The sequence below is a fragment of the Saccopteryx leptura genome, chromosome 4, assembly GCF_036850995.1.
Source record: "Saccopteryx leptura isolate mSacLep1 chromosome 4, mSacLep1_pri_phased_curated, whole genome shotgun sequence".
NCBI lineage: Eukaryota > Metazoa > Chordata > Mammalia > Chiroptera > Emballonuridae > Saccopteryx > Saccopteryx leptura.
The window spans coordinates 217,728,599-217,741,333 of NC_089506.1; the positions used below are offsets into that span (position 1 = coordinate 217,728,599).

The 12,735-nt window shown below is 58.9% G+C and overlaps 2 protein-coding genes across 4 annotated transcripts in view; both read right to left on the reverse strand.

The window, feature by feature from the left end:
* The window catches only part of STX1B (syntaxin 1B), a 254,524-nt gene that overhangs the window by 74,372 nt on the left and 167,417 nt on the right, over positions 1-12,735 (reverse strand). The window lies entirely within an intron of this gene.
* Positions 1,865-11,489, reverse strand: ZNF629 (zinc finger protein 629). 3 transcript variants are annotated; one of them, XM_066383290.1, is made up of 3 exons: positions 11,335-11,489; positions 7,763-7,868; positions 1,865-7,610 (listed from the first exon to the last, which is right to left on the reverse strand). In XM_066383290.1, the coding sequence occupies exons 2-3, from the start codon at positions 7,833-7,835 to the stop codon at positions 5,077-5,079; spliced, it is 2,607 nt and encodes an 868-aa protein (XP_066239387.1). In that variant the 5' UTR covers positions 7,836-7,868; positions 11,335-11,489; the 3' UTR covers positions 1,865-5,076. The 3 variants fall into 3 exon arrangements, with proteins under 3 accessions (XP_066239387.1, XP_066239386.1, XP_066239388.1); XM_066383289.1 differs by lacking the exon at positions 11,335-11,489 and adding an exon at positions 10,523-10,687; XM_066383291.1 differs by lacking the exon at positions 11,335-11,489 and adding an exon at positions 8,635-8,674.

Sequence of the window (12,735 nt, forward strand, 5' to 3'; positions counted from 1 at the left end):
AATTCTCCACAGACTAGTTTGCAATGAGCCTGCCCAGTGCTGGGAGGATCTGCCTTAGGGGTGGTCAGGCCTCTGCAGCCAATTTTGACCTGACAACTCCCGCGGCCTCAGTAGCTGGGATACCCTGGGTTCCTGGGATGAGCTTTTGGGAGTGAGAAGATGGCCTCCTGGTGAAGGTGCCTGTTTTAGTCAGAACTGGGGCTGTGGTTGACCATAGGGTCTAGTGGAGCACTTAACGTTAACCAGTCTCCAAAAATCTCCCTCAGGCCTTGTGGCTTTACATGCTCCCGGTCTTCCTCGTACCTTACTATTTTCTGCTAGTCCTTTTCCTAGACTCCTTTCTGCTCTGGCACTCTTCCTGGCCCGTGGCTACAGCCAAGTTGCTACAACCCAGTTCTCTTTTCTGAGGTCCAACCCTGGAGTGCAGGTGGGGGTAAGATCATGTCACTCTCCTTAAAAACCCTCCAGTTGTGCCCGGTCTCCTAAGTTCCTCAGACAAGATGCTCTACACTCTGGCCTCTGCTGTCGACCTTTCTGCCGTTCCCGCCCCTCTAAGTTCTGAACCCACAGCCCACTGTTACGCACCTGCTACCCCGACCCCAGTCCTTGCCGACACATACTGTTTCCTGTTCCTGCCGCCCTCATTCCTTAGGGCTCTTCCTCCCGCTGGTTTTCTGGCTCTCTGCTATGGCAGGTACCCTGTGTGGGTCCACAGCCCCTTCTGCTAAGTCTCAACAAATCACGACTCCGGTGCCTGTTCTTTCCTGTAGTCTCCTCACTTTACTGAGGACTCCTCCTGTGTCGGGACCAGTTCTGATGGACCGCAATTGTCCCCAGGGCTGGGAACACAGAGGGCATGAGATAGCCTTCATGACTTCTCTGTGAAAAGCAAGTGGCTCCTCCCCCCGCCCCCAGCCCTTGCTGTCCGGATAGAGAAGGGGAAGGAGAGGCAGTGAACCTGCCCAGGGAGTGTGGGAAGACAGCTTTCTGGCTGGAGCTCTTTCAGAGGCTCCTGGCAGACGGGGGGCAGAGGCAGGCGATGGGTTAGAGCAAGTGTTGACCTCAGGCTCAGGAGCCACAGCCAGACCTAGGCCCAGGAGATAGCACTGAGGCAAGCCGCCATGGAAGACCTATTGGCGCAGCCCTGGCTGGCCCGGGCAGGCCCAGTGAGGGGGAAGAGGCTGGCTGGGTGCAGAGCCCACCCCTGGTCGTTCTGGCTCCCCTCCCTGCCTTGCTGTGGATCTTAGGCAGCGGCTGCTTCTCTGAGCCTCAGCCTCTCGGCCCCATGGTGACAATATGGTGATAATGGCCTGAGAGTGAGATGACAAACCAGGCCTCCTCCAGCCACCTCTCCTCAGGTTCTAGGAAGCTGAGGTCCAGAGAAAGGGTTGAGCAGGTCCAGGACCCTGGAAGACCAGGGACGGTGACGCCAACTTCTGGAACCCAATCTTCGGAGCTTCCCCACGCGGGAGTCGGCGGGGGGGGGGGGGGGGGGGGGTGCGGGGCTGTGGCCAGAGAGGCCTCCCTGGGGCTGCACAGCTGGACTGGAGCCACCAGCCCCATAGTCACCAGGCAGCCACCCAGCAGTCAGTAGGCTGCACCGGTGCCAAAGCCGCACATCAGCGAGCTGCTTGGCTCTGCCACACTCCGAGCCCGTCTCCCCCTTCTCCCAGGGACACGGACTGGAACTCAGTAAGCCTTCACCAGCGCGCGCGACATGGGACCTGAGGGCCTTTGGGAAGAGCGTGCGAGGGCGACCTGCCGCGGGGCTAAGCTCTTCAGGTTATATGTGGCCTGTGGCTCTGGGAGAGGACCAGCTCTTTCAGCGGCTCTAGGATGGAAAGACAGGAAACACCTGGGAAATCTTATTCCCTTTATTCTCTTCAACTAATCAACATGACCACCGGTGACACAACACTGTTATTGACACACAACACTCAAAAGTGGGGCGTCTCTTCACTTCAGGGGGACGAGTTAAAGGAGTGGGGCTTCCCTAGTGGGGGCAAGGAGTCTGGGTGCTGCTCACCGCGGGGGCAGCTGTCATGGAACCCACCTCTCGGTCGTGATGGTTTCAAGTTCCCCGTCATCTAGGATTCGTGCTCAGCTCTTTCCAGTTCCCATCTGACCTCCATATCCATGGCAGTTTCGAGTTTCACCCTGAGCTCAGATCAGTTTTGCCTCTTCCCTCTGCTCTCACCAATGACTGTGACCCTCTCTGTTGGGCTCGTCAACCAGGGCGCTTCTGAAGAGTCGGGCCCGCGTGGAACCGGACAAGGGGCCTTCCAGACTGAGCTGGCCCCAGGGGACTAGAAACGGCCACCTCCCCAAAACCAACTCCCTGTTTAGTTTCTCCCAAGAGGTAGCTCGTTCTGGGAGGGAAGCACCTGACTAAAGGAGTTTGGGGAGGTGGGCAACAGAGAACAGGTCATACCCCGAAGGCCTCCAACTCGTTCCCTTTCCTGCTACAGAACCCCAGACCCCAACCCATCGTGTCCACATCATTCACGTCCCGGAGCCCACGCTCCTGGCCCTAACCCATTCCTACAACATGCGAGCACCCCTACTACATATGCTACACCCAGACCCACAGGAGGCTCGCAGTGGGCCTTGGACCACACTGACCGCCTCCCCCAGGACTGCCCCGAGCCTGGAAGGCCGCTCCCCACGACTCCTCTGGAGACACATTTCTCGGACCTGTTCCTGAGGGCATTTGCTTCTAGCTTCAAAAGAGGTCTGTCCACAACTGGAGTTCCTTTCTGCAACCATCGTCAGGTGGGAAATCTGCTTGGAGTCAGAGGGCCGGCTCCTCTCCCTGTCTCCGTGGGGATGCCCCGCCCCCCCCCATGCGATGCTCCTCAGTAGAGATTCAGCAGGCAGGCTCCTTCCTTCTCAGTAGTGCTTTCCGACTGGGACTTGGGGCGAATGGGGCTTTAATGCAGACGGTCAATGGTCCAAAGGGTCTCCCTGCAGTCGTAGGATGCCTGCCTTTTCCTTCCCCCCGGCGGGCCCGGGTTTTCCTCCTACAAAGTTTCGGTCTGATCCTTTGACTTGGAGGGTCATCCCTTGGGGGCAGAGTAGATGACAGGTGAAGGACTTTCACCTCTTGAACTTCGGGTAATGAAATTAGAGGTCTCTTCCACAGCTTTGTAGGACTCTGAGTCCCGCTCTCCAGGGAGGTGACTCCTGAAGGGCCCCCTCACCTGGCACGCTGGTTCTCTTACTCCAGGACCCTAGTCAGTCACTGGTGCCAGCATGAAGTCAGTGGGCACTTCCTTTGGACCCAGCACCAGATGGAGTCTCCAGGGTTATGGGACGGGTTCTTGTTCCAGATGTGTCACGAGTTTTCTCCAACCATTTTAGAGGGCACATTCCTCCCCTGCCACACACACACACACACACACACACACACACAGTCGTGCCAGCGGGTTCGGCTGGGTTAACGAAGTGTGTGTGTGGTGTGAGGACAGGAGAGGGTCTGGTGGGGGAGTGTGGGGCCCATCTTTCCACTGGCTGAGGAGGGGCCGAGTGGGTGGAATCTGTCTCTTCCCAAGACCACGATCGGATTGAGTGGTCACCATTCAGAGGGCTGCAGGTACGGGGTGAAGAAGGTGGTCAGGCCTCCACAGACTCTTCAGGGAGCCACGGTCCCTTCTGCGGGGTGTTGGGACACCCATCACCGGGTGCAGGCTGGCTCAGAGGAGAGAGGTTTGAAAATAGGTTGCTGGCTAATCAAAGCTCTCTATTCTGCCAACTTGCCGGCCCTCGTTGCCACAGAGGACCTACGTGTGGCTCTTGCTGACTTGGAGAAGGGCAGTCAGCACACACAGGCCTGGAGTCTCTGAAGGGCTTTATTCTTTGGAGGTCGACTAGCAGCGATTCTCTGTACTGAGGACAGAATTTAGGGAAATGGGCTGCAGCAAGACGAGTGGCAGTTAGACGTCAGGAGAAACCTGACAGTGAGACCTGAGATGTAGCAGGAGGGGCCCCCAGAGGCCCCTCACAACAGAAGTCCCCAGGGAAGGGCCGCCCTGCCTGGCTGGGGGAAAGCTAGCGGCCTGGCTGGGCTCTGCCTGCAGCGCCTACATATTGCAGTTTAACAAGCTCCCGGAAACAGGGGAGACAGCCCACAATTCGCTGGGTTCCGTCTCCCCTGGGTTTCTTTCCCTCAAAGCACTCTAACAGAATCCCCTCACTCTTCCCCCTAAATATTTTGTGGTGGTTTCCCAGTATTCCTACAGTTTTTTTATGTACCCCAGACTTTAGCCTTTAAAAAGGCACAATATTATTTTTTTCCTTCCCCATTTTTGGCTTCTTTCTGATAAGGAATTCCAAGGGCCTCTTCCTCTAACACAATTCATCTAGAACTGGCCTTGTACCCTGAGGAACTCCCAGTGCCATGAGCTGGGCTTTCTTTTCCTAGTTCCTGGGTTATTTCTTCTCTGTGGGTCTGAGGGCTCCTCATCACTTATTTTTCTCCTGCCTTTGTTTTCTTCCTCTTCCTGATCCGGCCAATTCCCACACTCCTCCCCACCGAGCATTTGCCTCAGTGTAACTGTCCAAGGCTTCTGGGAAGAAGCCTCCCTCCCTCCCGTCGGCCAGTAGGTGCGAACGCTGTGGGACAAGCTCGTGGGGGTTCTTCTACACCTTCTGACGGTCGCTGCTCCCAAGTCAACGCCATTGCTATGTTCCCTGCACTTCCCCGACCCTATAGTTTGACAAGGATTTTGGTACAGTTTTTATAGGTTGTCTAGAGACATATTGGGACCTCATCCTACAATTAATAGGGCTTTTATCCGCTATGGTTTATGAGGATTTTCTGCTACACACTTAAAGGGCTTTTTTCCTACATGTTTATAGGGGTTTCTAACCCAACAGTTTTTCTCTACTGCATTATAAGTAGTTCCCACCAACACTTTTATGGGGTTTCTCATCACTGATGTAAAAGCACTATTTTTCTTTTTTTTTAACCTAGGGTCCTTTATCCTCCACATCTCTACAATCTCATAGGGTTTTCTTCCTTTTCTCGCATAGTGTTTGGGGAGATCCAGGGTCCCTCCCCTGGTCCCCAGACCCATTTCACAGGGCAACCCCTGGGTGGCAGCTCCTATGGAGGAGGAGCGCCGCGACTTCTGTGAAGCCGTCTCCACACTCAGGGCACAGATAGGGCTTTTCTCCCAAGAGGCTCTCGGTGGTTCCCCCTTCCCCACGGCCGCCGCTTCCCGTGGGGGTGGGGGCCTCTCCTTCACCTTCCTGGCTGGTGGACAGGGCGGCTGGCTCTGGAAGGGGGTCTTCGGGTCTGGGGGACTTTTCCTGGGTGTGGGTCTCCTGATGCCGGAGGAGGGCCAGGCGGTCGGGGAAGGAGGCCCCGCACTGGGCGCAGCCGTAGGGTCTGGCCCCTAGGGGGCTCCTGAGGTGCTGCAGCAGCACGGAGGAGCTCTTCCCCGGCTCGGGGCTCTTCCGGGCCTTGCCCCCTGCGTGGACTTTCTGGTGCAGCAGCAGCTCCGAGCTGAGGCCGAAGCTTTTTTTGCATTCAGGGCATTTGAAAGGCTTTCCAGTTAGGAAGGGGCTGGGCCCCGCCCCCTCCGCTAAACCAATCCTGTACTCGGGGAAGAGGAAGGGCTTTTCGTTGCCGTGCGTGAGCTGGTGTTGGAGGAGCACGGCCCGATCCAGAAAGCTTTCTCCGCAGTGGGAACAGATGTAGGACTTGGAGGAGAGCAGGCCCAGCCTTTGGCCGAGGCTCTCCTGCCCCTCAGGCATCTTAAAGGGCTGTCCTGGGGGGTCAGCTCTGCCCTCTGAAGCACCTGGGTAGGAATTGCCTCCAAAAGGGAGCCTGGGGGGTCGGAACTGTGGAGGCTTGGGGGCCGGGTGTGCCAGGAGGCCATCTGGATTCTTGTAGGGGTTTTCTCCGATGTGGATCCTCTGATGCTGCAGGAAGATGCCCTCGTCGTTGAACCCCTTTCCACAGACAAGACACTTGTGTGGTTTGGCTCCAGGGGGCGGGGTGAGCAGGGCTGGGTCCCCAAGCCCCAGCAGAGTGTCGCCCTGAGCTCTCCGGGCTGGGGTCTTCCCTCTTTCGTGGATCACCCGATGCTGCTCGAGCTCGTGGGCCTCCAGGAAGGCCTTCCCGCAGTCGGAGCACACGAAGAGGTTCTCGTCCATGTGGGTGCGCACGTGGGTGATGAGGTTCGAGCTCTGGCTGAAGCTCTTGCCGCACTCGGGGCACTTGTAGGGCTTCTCGCCCGTGTGGGTGCGGCGGTGCTGGATGAGGTGCGAGCTGCGGATGAAGCTCTTCCCGCAGTCGGAGCACTTGTAGGGCTTCTCGCCGGTGTGGATGCGCTGGTGGCGGATGAGCGTGGAGCTCATGATGAAGCTCTTGCCGCAGTCGGCGCAGATGTAGGGCCGCTCCCCGCGGTGGATGCGCTGGTGGTTGATGAGGTTGGAGCTGACGCTGAAGCTCTTGCCGCACTCAGGGCACTTGTAGGGCCGCTCGCCGGTGTGCGTGCGCTGGTGGCGCAGCAGCGTGGCGCTGAGGGTGAAGGTCTTGCCGCAGACGGGGCACTTGAAGGGGTCCTCGCGCAGGTGGGTCCGCTGGTGCTTGATGAGGGTGGAGCTGTGGCCGAAGCTCTTGCCGCACTCCAGGCACTCGTAGGGCTTCTCGCCGGTGTGCGTGCGCTGGTGCTGGGTCAGCTCCGAGCTCTGGATGAAGCTCTTGCCGCACTCGGTGCAGCGGTACGGCTTCTCGCCCGCGTGGATCTTCTGGTGCTTGAGGAGGTTGTGGTTCTGGCCGAAGCGCTTGCCGCACTCGGGGCACTTGTAGGGCTTCTCCCCGGTGTGCGTGGCCTGGTGCTGGATGAGGTCGGAGCTGCGGTAGAAGGCGCGCCGGCACTCGCCGCACTTGTAGGGCTTCTCGCCCGTGTGCGAGCGCTGGTGCTTGATGAGGTTGGTGCTCTGGGTGAAGGCCTTCTCGCACTCGGTGCACTTGTACGGCTTCTCGCCCGTGTGCGTGCGCTGGTGCTGCACCAGGTTGGAACTCCAGCTGAAGCACTTGCCGCAGTCCGGGCACTTGTAGGGCTTCTCGCCCGTGTGCGTGCGCTGGTGCTGCACCAGGTGCGAGCTCTGCGTGAAGCTCTTGCCGCACTCGGAGCAGGTGTTGGGCCGCTCGCCCGTGTGGATGCGCTGGTGGCGAAGCAACTTGGACCACTGGCTGAAGCTCTTGCCGCATTCGTTGCAGATGTAGGGCTTCTCGGCTCCGGAGGGGCGGCCCTGCACCAGCTCCCGCAGGCTGGACTCATTGGCTGGGACCACCGGCGGGCTGTTCCATGTGGTCAGGGTCCCCCACTGCCAACTGGGCTCACAGGCCTTGGTCCAGTCTGATGGGGTGGGGACTGCCTCGGGGACTGAGGAGTCGGGAGGGGTCTGGTGCTCCAGGGGACTGGAGTGACCCGGTGGAGTTGGGGGGTCCTGGGGGGCTGAGGGGTCCTGGGAGGGTCTCTCCAGGGGCATCTCTGGTGGGTCCTTGAACTCTGGACTCTGAGCTGGATCTCCCAGGATGATCTCCTCCCCAGAACTGTCCTGCTGAGGGCTGTCCTCTTCATTCCCACTCTCAGCACCTACAGAGAGAAAGGGAGTCTCCAGCCCCCATCTCCTTTCAGAAAGGCGGGTTCGGTCTCTCTTCCCTCCCCCGGCTGCCCCCGGAGTCGGCCCCTCCCTGCACTGGGGTCACTGTCCTGTCAGGACTGCAGTCCTCGCTTGTGCCCCTCACCTCTGTGAGCGTCACTGGGGCTCAGTTCAGGCCCCCGCGGATCTGGGCCCCACAGCACTGTTTCGGGCTCCATCCCGGAGCTCAGCGCCGCCCTGTTCCAGGGACCCTGGGGGAGGAGAGACAGCACACAATGGGAGCCGGCCTCCCACGCTCTCTGTACCCCCTGCCCTCTCCCCCAAGCCCTCTGTCCTCTGTATGAAAACTTCCGTTTTCTACCAGCCCGTGTCTCTGGGCATTAGTTCTCACCATGCCTACCCGCTCGGGCCCCGCAGGCCTGATTCCTGGTCCAGATCTTAAGATCACAACGAAGCAAGTAGGTGAGTTTAAGAGTGTAATTAAAAGCTCATCAGTTATAACCCTTTGAGCCCAGGCTGGGGGCTGGAGAGGTCTGACACCCCCAGGGAAGGAGGCTCTCACCCCTCCTCTGATGCCCAGAGGCTGGGAAACCTGTTCTTTCGCTAATCAGAAGAAGCTCATTAAGGCTCTAATTTTCCTCCTTAATGGGGCTGCTAATTGGGACCAATAAACTTTCCTTAAGAGCCTCATAGAGAACTGAGACGGCCTAGAACACAGAAAGAAAGGAAGGAAGAAAGAAAGGAAGGGGGAAAAGAAACCACTGTGATTTTCCCGAGGCGACGGGTCTCCGAAGGATGAGGCCCCTTCCCGTTGTCCCAGCACAGAAAGGCCAGGCCAGAGGCAGAGGGCGGGGGCATTCTAAAGGCACCAGGGGCTTGTGCAGGAATGACCTTGGGAGGGAAAGGGAAGGGGAAGGAGAGGGAGAAGTGTGTGAAGCCCCACCGCCCGCGGACTGCCTGCCGCGGGGTCCTCATAATCTCACCCGGTCCCCCCCACCCCCAGTCCTGAGAGCAGACCCAGGAACCAGACTGTCCATTTTACAGATTAGGAAATCAACCCGCGGTGAGATTTCTCCCAGGTCACAGGCCAGGAAGTGGCACAGACCAGAAACGCAAGGTTCTGTGTCTGGCATGCTCCGGTCTCTCGGAGAGGACGGTGACCTTGGGAGTCATGTGAAACTCATAAACGTGGGCTGCTGGCAGGGCCAGGTGATGAGGAAAGCTCGGAGCGAGCCTACTTGCCACGAGAATGGGACGGGGAAATTCCTGGAACCAAGAGGTCCTTGGCTGCAGAAGGGGGGTTGGATCCAGTTACTAGCCTGACAGTCTGTGCCTATAAACTCCACACAGTCCTCCCCAGTGGCGCCTGCCCCATCAGTCCCATTCTGGTAGTGCCGCTTCTGTGCTGTTTCGTTGCTGCTGTGTGCTGTGCCTAACACAGAACAGGTGCTCCATACGTTTTGTTGAAAAAGTGAAAAATGAATGAATGAGATGCCCCTTGCTCCTGGAAAACCTGTTTGTCCCCTTTAAAGGTCAGTTTGCAAGGGGTTGGCAGCAAAGAAACAGTTCAGAGTGGCTGCCTGGTAAAACATCCAGCTCACTCCAAAAAAGGGTGATTTGGGCCCTGGCTGGGTGGCTCAGTGGATAGAGTGTCATCCCAGTGCACCAAGGTCGCGGGTTTGATCCCCAGTTAGGTCACATGGGAGAAGCAACAAATGAGTACACAACCGGATGGAACAACTAAGTATGATGCTTCTCTTTCTCTCCCCTCTCCCCGTCTCCCCCTTCCTCTCTCACTCTCTCAACTCAATGCAAAAAGGGTGATATGATTTCGGATTGAGGGAACAGGACAACAGGGAGAACTTCCCAATACTGAGACCCTTAAGAGAGTCCGTGGGGCAAGCCTGGGCTTTGGGGGGCTGTATGGGATGGGTCCTGGGGGGCAGGGGCAAACAAACACAGCTGGGGCTCACCAGGAGGCAGCGGGGAGGTAACCCAAGCAGGAGCTCGCTAACCCTGCTAAATAGCAGCAGGGAGGCAGGAGTTTGATTTTAGGAAGTAAATTAATTTCTTCATCTCTGTAGCTCCTTGGGCATGAGACTGTCCCCTCTCCTTCTGTCAGTGTCTTTGGGGAGGTGGAAGCCGGCACCTGTGCGAAGCTGGGGCTGCCCGCTCTGAGGAGGCCTGGAAGGGGGCCCTGCTGTTTGCCGAGGACAGGTAAGGCCTTATGCACCTTGATTACTTCAAGAAATTCACACTCAGAGGGCCAGAGGCGAGGGAGGGGGTTAATGACAAGGCCGCCACGGGCGTGAAAGGGGGCGCACCCAGACAGGCACTAGGTGCTCGGGCGGACCTAGGCCCCGGCCCGGCCCTCAGACCTCGAGCCAGTCCCACTGCAGAGGGAGGAAGGGGAGGAGGCTGCTTCGCAGAGAAGTGTGGACAGCGGCCCAGGGTGACCCTTAAGTGGAGGCAGCAGCAGGCACACAGCCATCCTGGTCCCCGGGCCCCCACGGCCGGCCGCACCAGCCCAGACCCTGGGATTCTGCTCCAGCTGGTCCCTGCCACCCTCTGTCGGTTCCCAGCTCCCAGCCCCGGGCATCCTCTGCCACCCAGGCCCCCAAGACTCCCAGCTGGCTTGGCAGCTCCCAGCCCCGGCCTGGCGGTGGAATTCCCTCTTCCCAGAATGCCCACGCCTCCCCTCCCCCACAGCCAGACCCTCGCGCTCTTCCCATAATCCTCGGCCTCTGCCCCCCTGCCCGGCCCCCAGCCCTACCCCTGCGACAAGGGGCCAGGGAGGGGGCTCAGGCCCGGGCCCACCCACCTCCCTGCCCCATTGTTCCCAAATGCTGTCCCGGGCCCTTCCCCTCTGGGCCACCCCTCAGGAACCCAGGCGTCCCCAACTCACGGCTCTGGGGGTCTGGAAAAGGCGGAAGGCAGAATCCAGCCCCAGGGGACTTAACCCCTTGAATGCCCTGCCTAGGGGGGGTGGCGGGCTAGATGCCGAGGACTCTGGGGTCCTTCTCAAGGGGTGATCCCAGGCTGAGGACCCGGGGACCAGTTCAGGGTGACTGGGACGGAGCAGGAAGTGACCCCAGCTTCCCGGGTCCCTCTAGCCTGGAGTCAGAGCATCAGCTCTATGGGATTTAACCCTTTGCCTCCCACAGCCTGAGAAAAGCAGAGGACGGGGAGCAGGGAGGTGGCTGATCCGATGCCCGGCTTTCTGTCTCCGGTGGGAGCCGACTCTCCGGGAAGCCCAGTGAGAGTGAGGGTCTCCGGGTTTCTGGCCGCTCTCCATCTCTCAGGGGCTCGGCCAGCCGCTCCTAGGAAGCCGATTGGTGGCTGTTGGTCCCCTGGGGCCTGCCTTTGTTGGGACTCAGACCCAGAGATGGTCCCCGCACCCCCACCCCCACCATGCCCTGGTTGTGGGATTGGAGCGGGGACTGGCAGGGCGGATCTGAGAGGGAACACCTTACAGAATAAAAATGGCTTAAATGAAATAGTAAGTCATGGCAGCAGGAGTTTGGGCTGAGGGGCCAAGCGCAGCCAGGAGGCATTTGTGGCAGCCTGTGCTCCTGGCCCCGGCCTCACCGGGAACTGTGTGTGGTCACTCTGCCATTTGCTACCCTCAGGGAGCGGGCTGGCGGCAGCGGGAGGCCAGTGGGCGTTCTCTAACCCAGGAGGGCAAGAACCTTCACCAGGAGCCCAGCGGGCACTCACCTCCTAGCAAAAGAAGCTTGAAAAATACTGGGCCTCCCAAGGCCCAGGTGACCTGGCCTCCCAGTTGTTACCTCCTTGATCGCATTTTCCGTGGAGGGGGGACCGCATGCCACCCCGTTCTCCAGGAGAGGAAACCAGGGTGTGAGAAGTGAGGCCGGGTGCTGAGGGCCAGGCCCTTACTCCGATCTACACGTGTGTGCATTGAGTCCGATTGTTCCTGGCCATGGTGGGGAACTCTGAGGTGGGAGGAAGTCCGAGCTGAACACGAATCGGGCTTTCTAACCTCAAGAAGTGTGTGTGTGTGTTAGAGACACAGGAATTGCAGGAGAATGGGAGCTCTGCCTGTCCAGAAACGCGAGAGCCCGAAGGGGAACAAACCACGTGTCAGAAATTGCTCAAGAGCCCGCAGCGCCCCTGGGCCTGCATCTGGGATGCAGCGTGAGGCCACCAGGAGGCCCTGCTGGGCCACCCTGCGCTCACAGTCCTAGCAGTGCTGCTCCCCGCGCCCCCTCGTCTGGCCAGGTCTCCATCTTACCCCTGGCTCCCATCCCCTGATACCTTACCTGCCCCTCCTGGCTCCCCTTACTCTTCTCTTTGTCACATGTGTCACCCTGGACAGTATTCCGGTGTGTCCGCTGCCTGTCTCTGCCCATCCCTCCTGTGCACGCACATGAATGTCGGCTCCACAAGGGCAGGGTTTGGCCTCTGGTACTCCCTGCTGCCTCCCTGTCACCTAGAACAACCTCTGGCACGGAGGTAGTAGGTGCTCAGTGCATGGCATGAAGTCATGCGTTGTCTGTATGCATTGTCCCACGTCTCCAGACCAAGCCCCCGGCAGGACAGACAGACCCCCACTGGGCTCCCTGCACAATCCCATTCCTTCAGGCCCGCCCCCACTCCCCTCTCGCCCCTCACTCGGAGAGACAGGTGGGAGAGGACAGCTCGGACTCAGAGCCCTGGCAGAGCCAGCCCTGCCCAGCCTCCCTGGCCCCCCAGGGCTGCAGAAGCAAAGCTGACCCCGAGACGGCGAGTCCCGGACAGCTGTGCCTCGGAGGCTCACAGCGGGCTTTAATTTGGCCAACACAGTTTTGTCTTAAACAGAATTAACTGCCATATTTAAAAACCAGTACATTTCATATAAAAATCTACATTTCATGCTTCTTTGGAAAAATCCAAAGATGTGGCCTCATGACCCAAATTTCCACATGGCAATAACTGGTCGGGCGGTAGCTGCTTCTTTAGGGGCCCTGGCTTTCCAGTTCCTCCCAGTCTTTACTGCGTCCCCCAGTGTGAGGCGGAGAGGTGCTCTGAGTATATCAGACCTTTCACTGTTGATGTCCCAGTGCCCATTACTGCAGGTCTGTGTCTCCAAGGACAAAGTAATAAATGAGGGTGACATCT

What these genes read in the sequence shown, in the direction of transcription:
- ZNF629 (XM_066383290.1), bottom strand. Translation starts at nt 7,835, where the DNA reads ATGGAGCCCGAAACAGTGCTGTGGGGCCCAGATCCGCGGGGGCCTGAA. An exon ending in CCCCAGTGACGCTCACAGAG is followed by an intron (nt 7,611 to 7,762) that starts GTGAGGGGCACA and finishes TTCTCTCTGTAG; the next exon opens with GTGCTGAGAGTGGGAATGAA.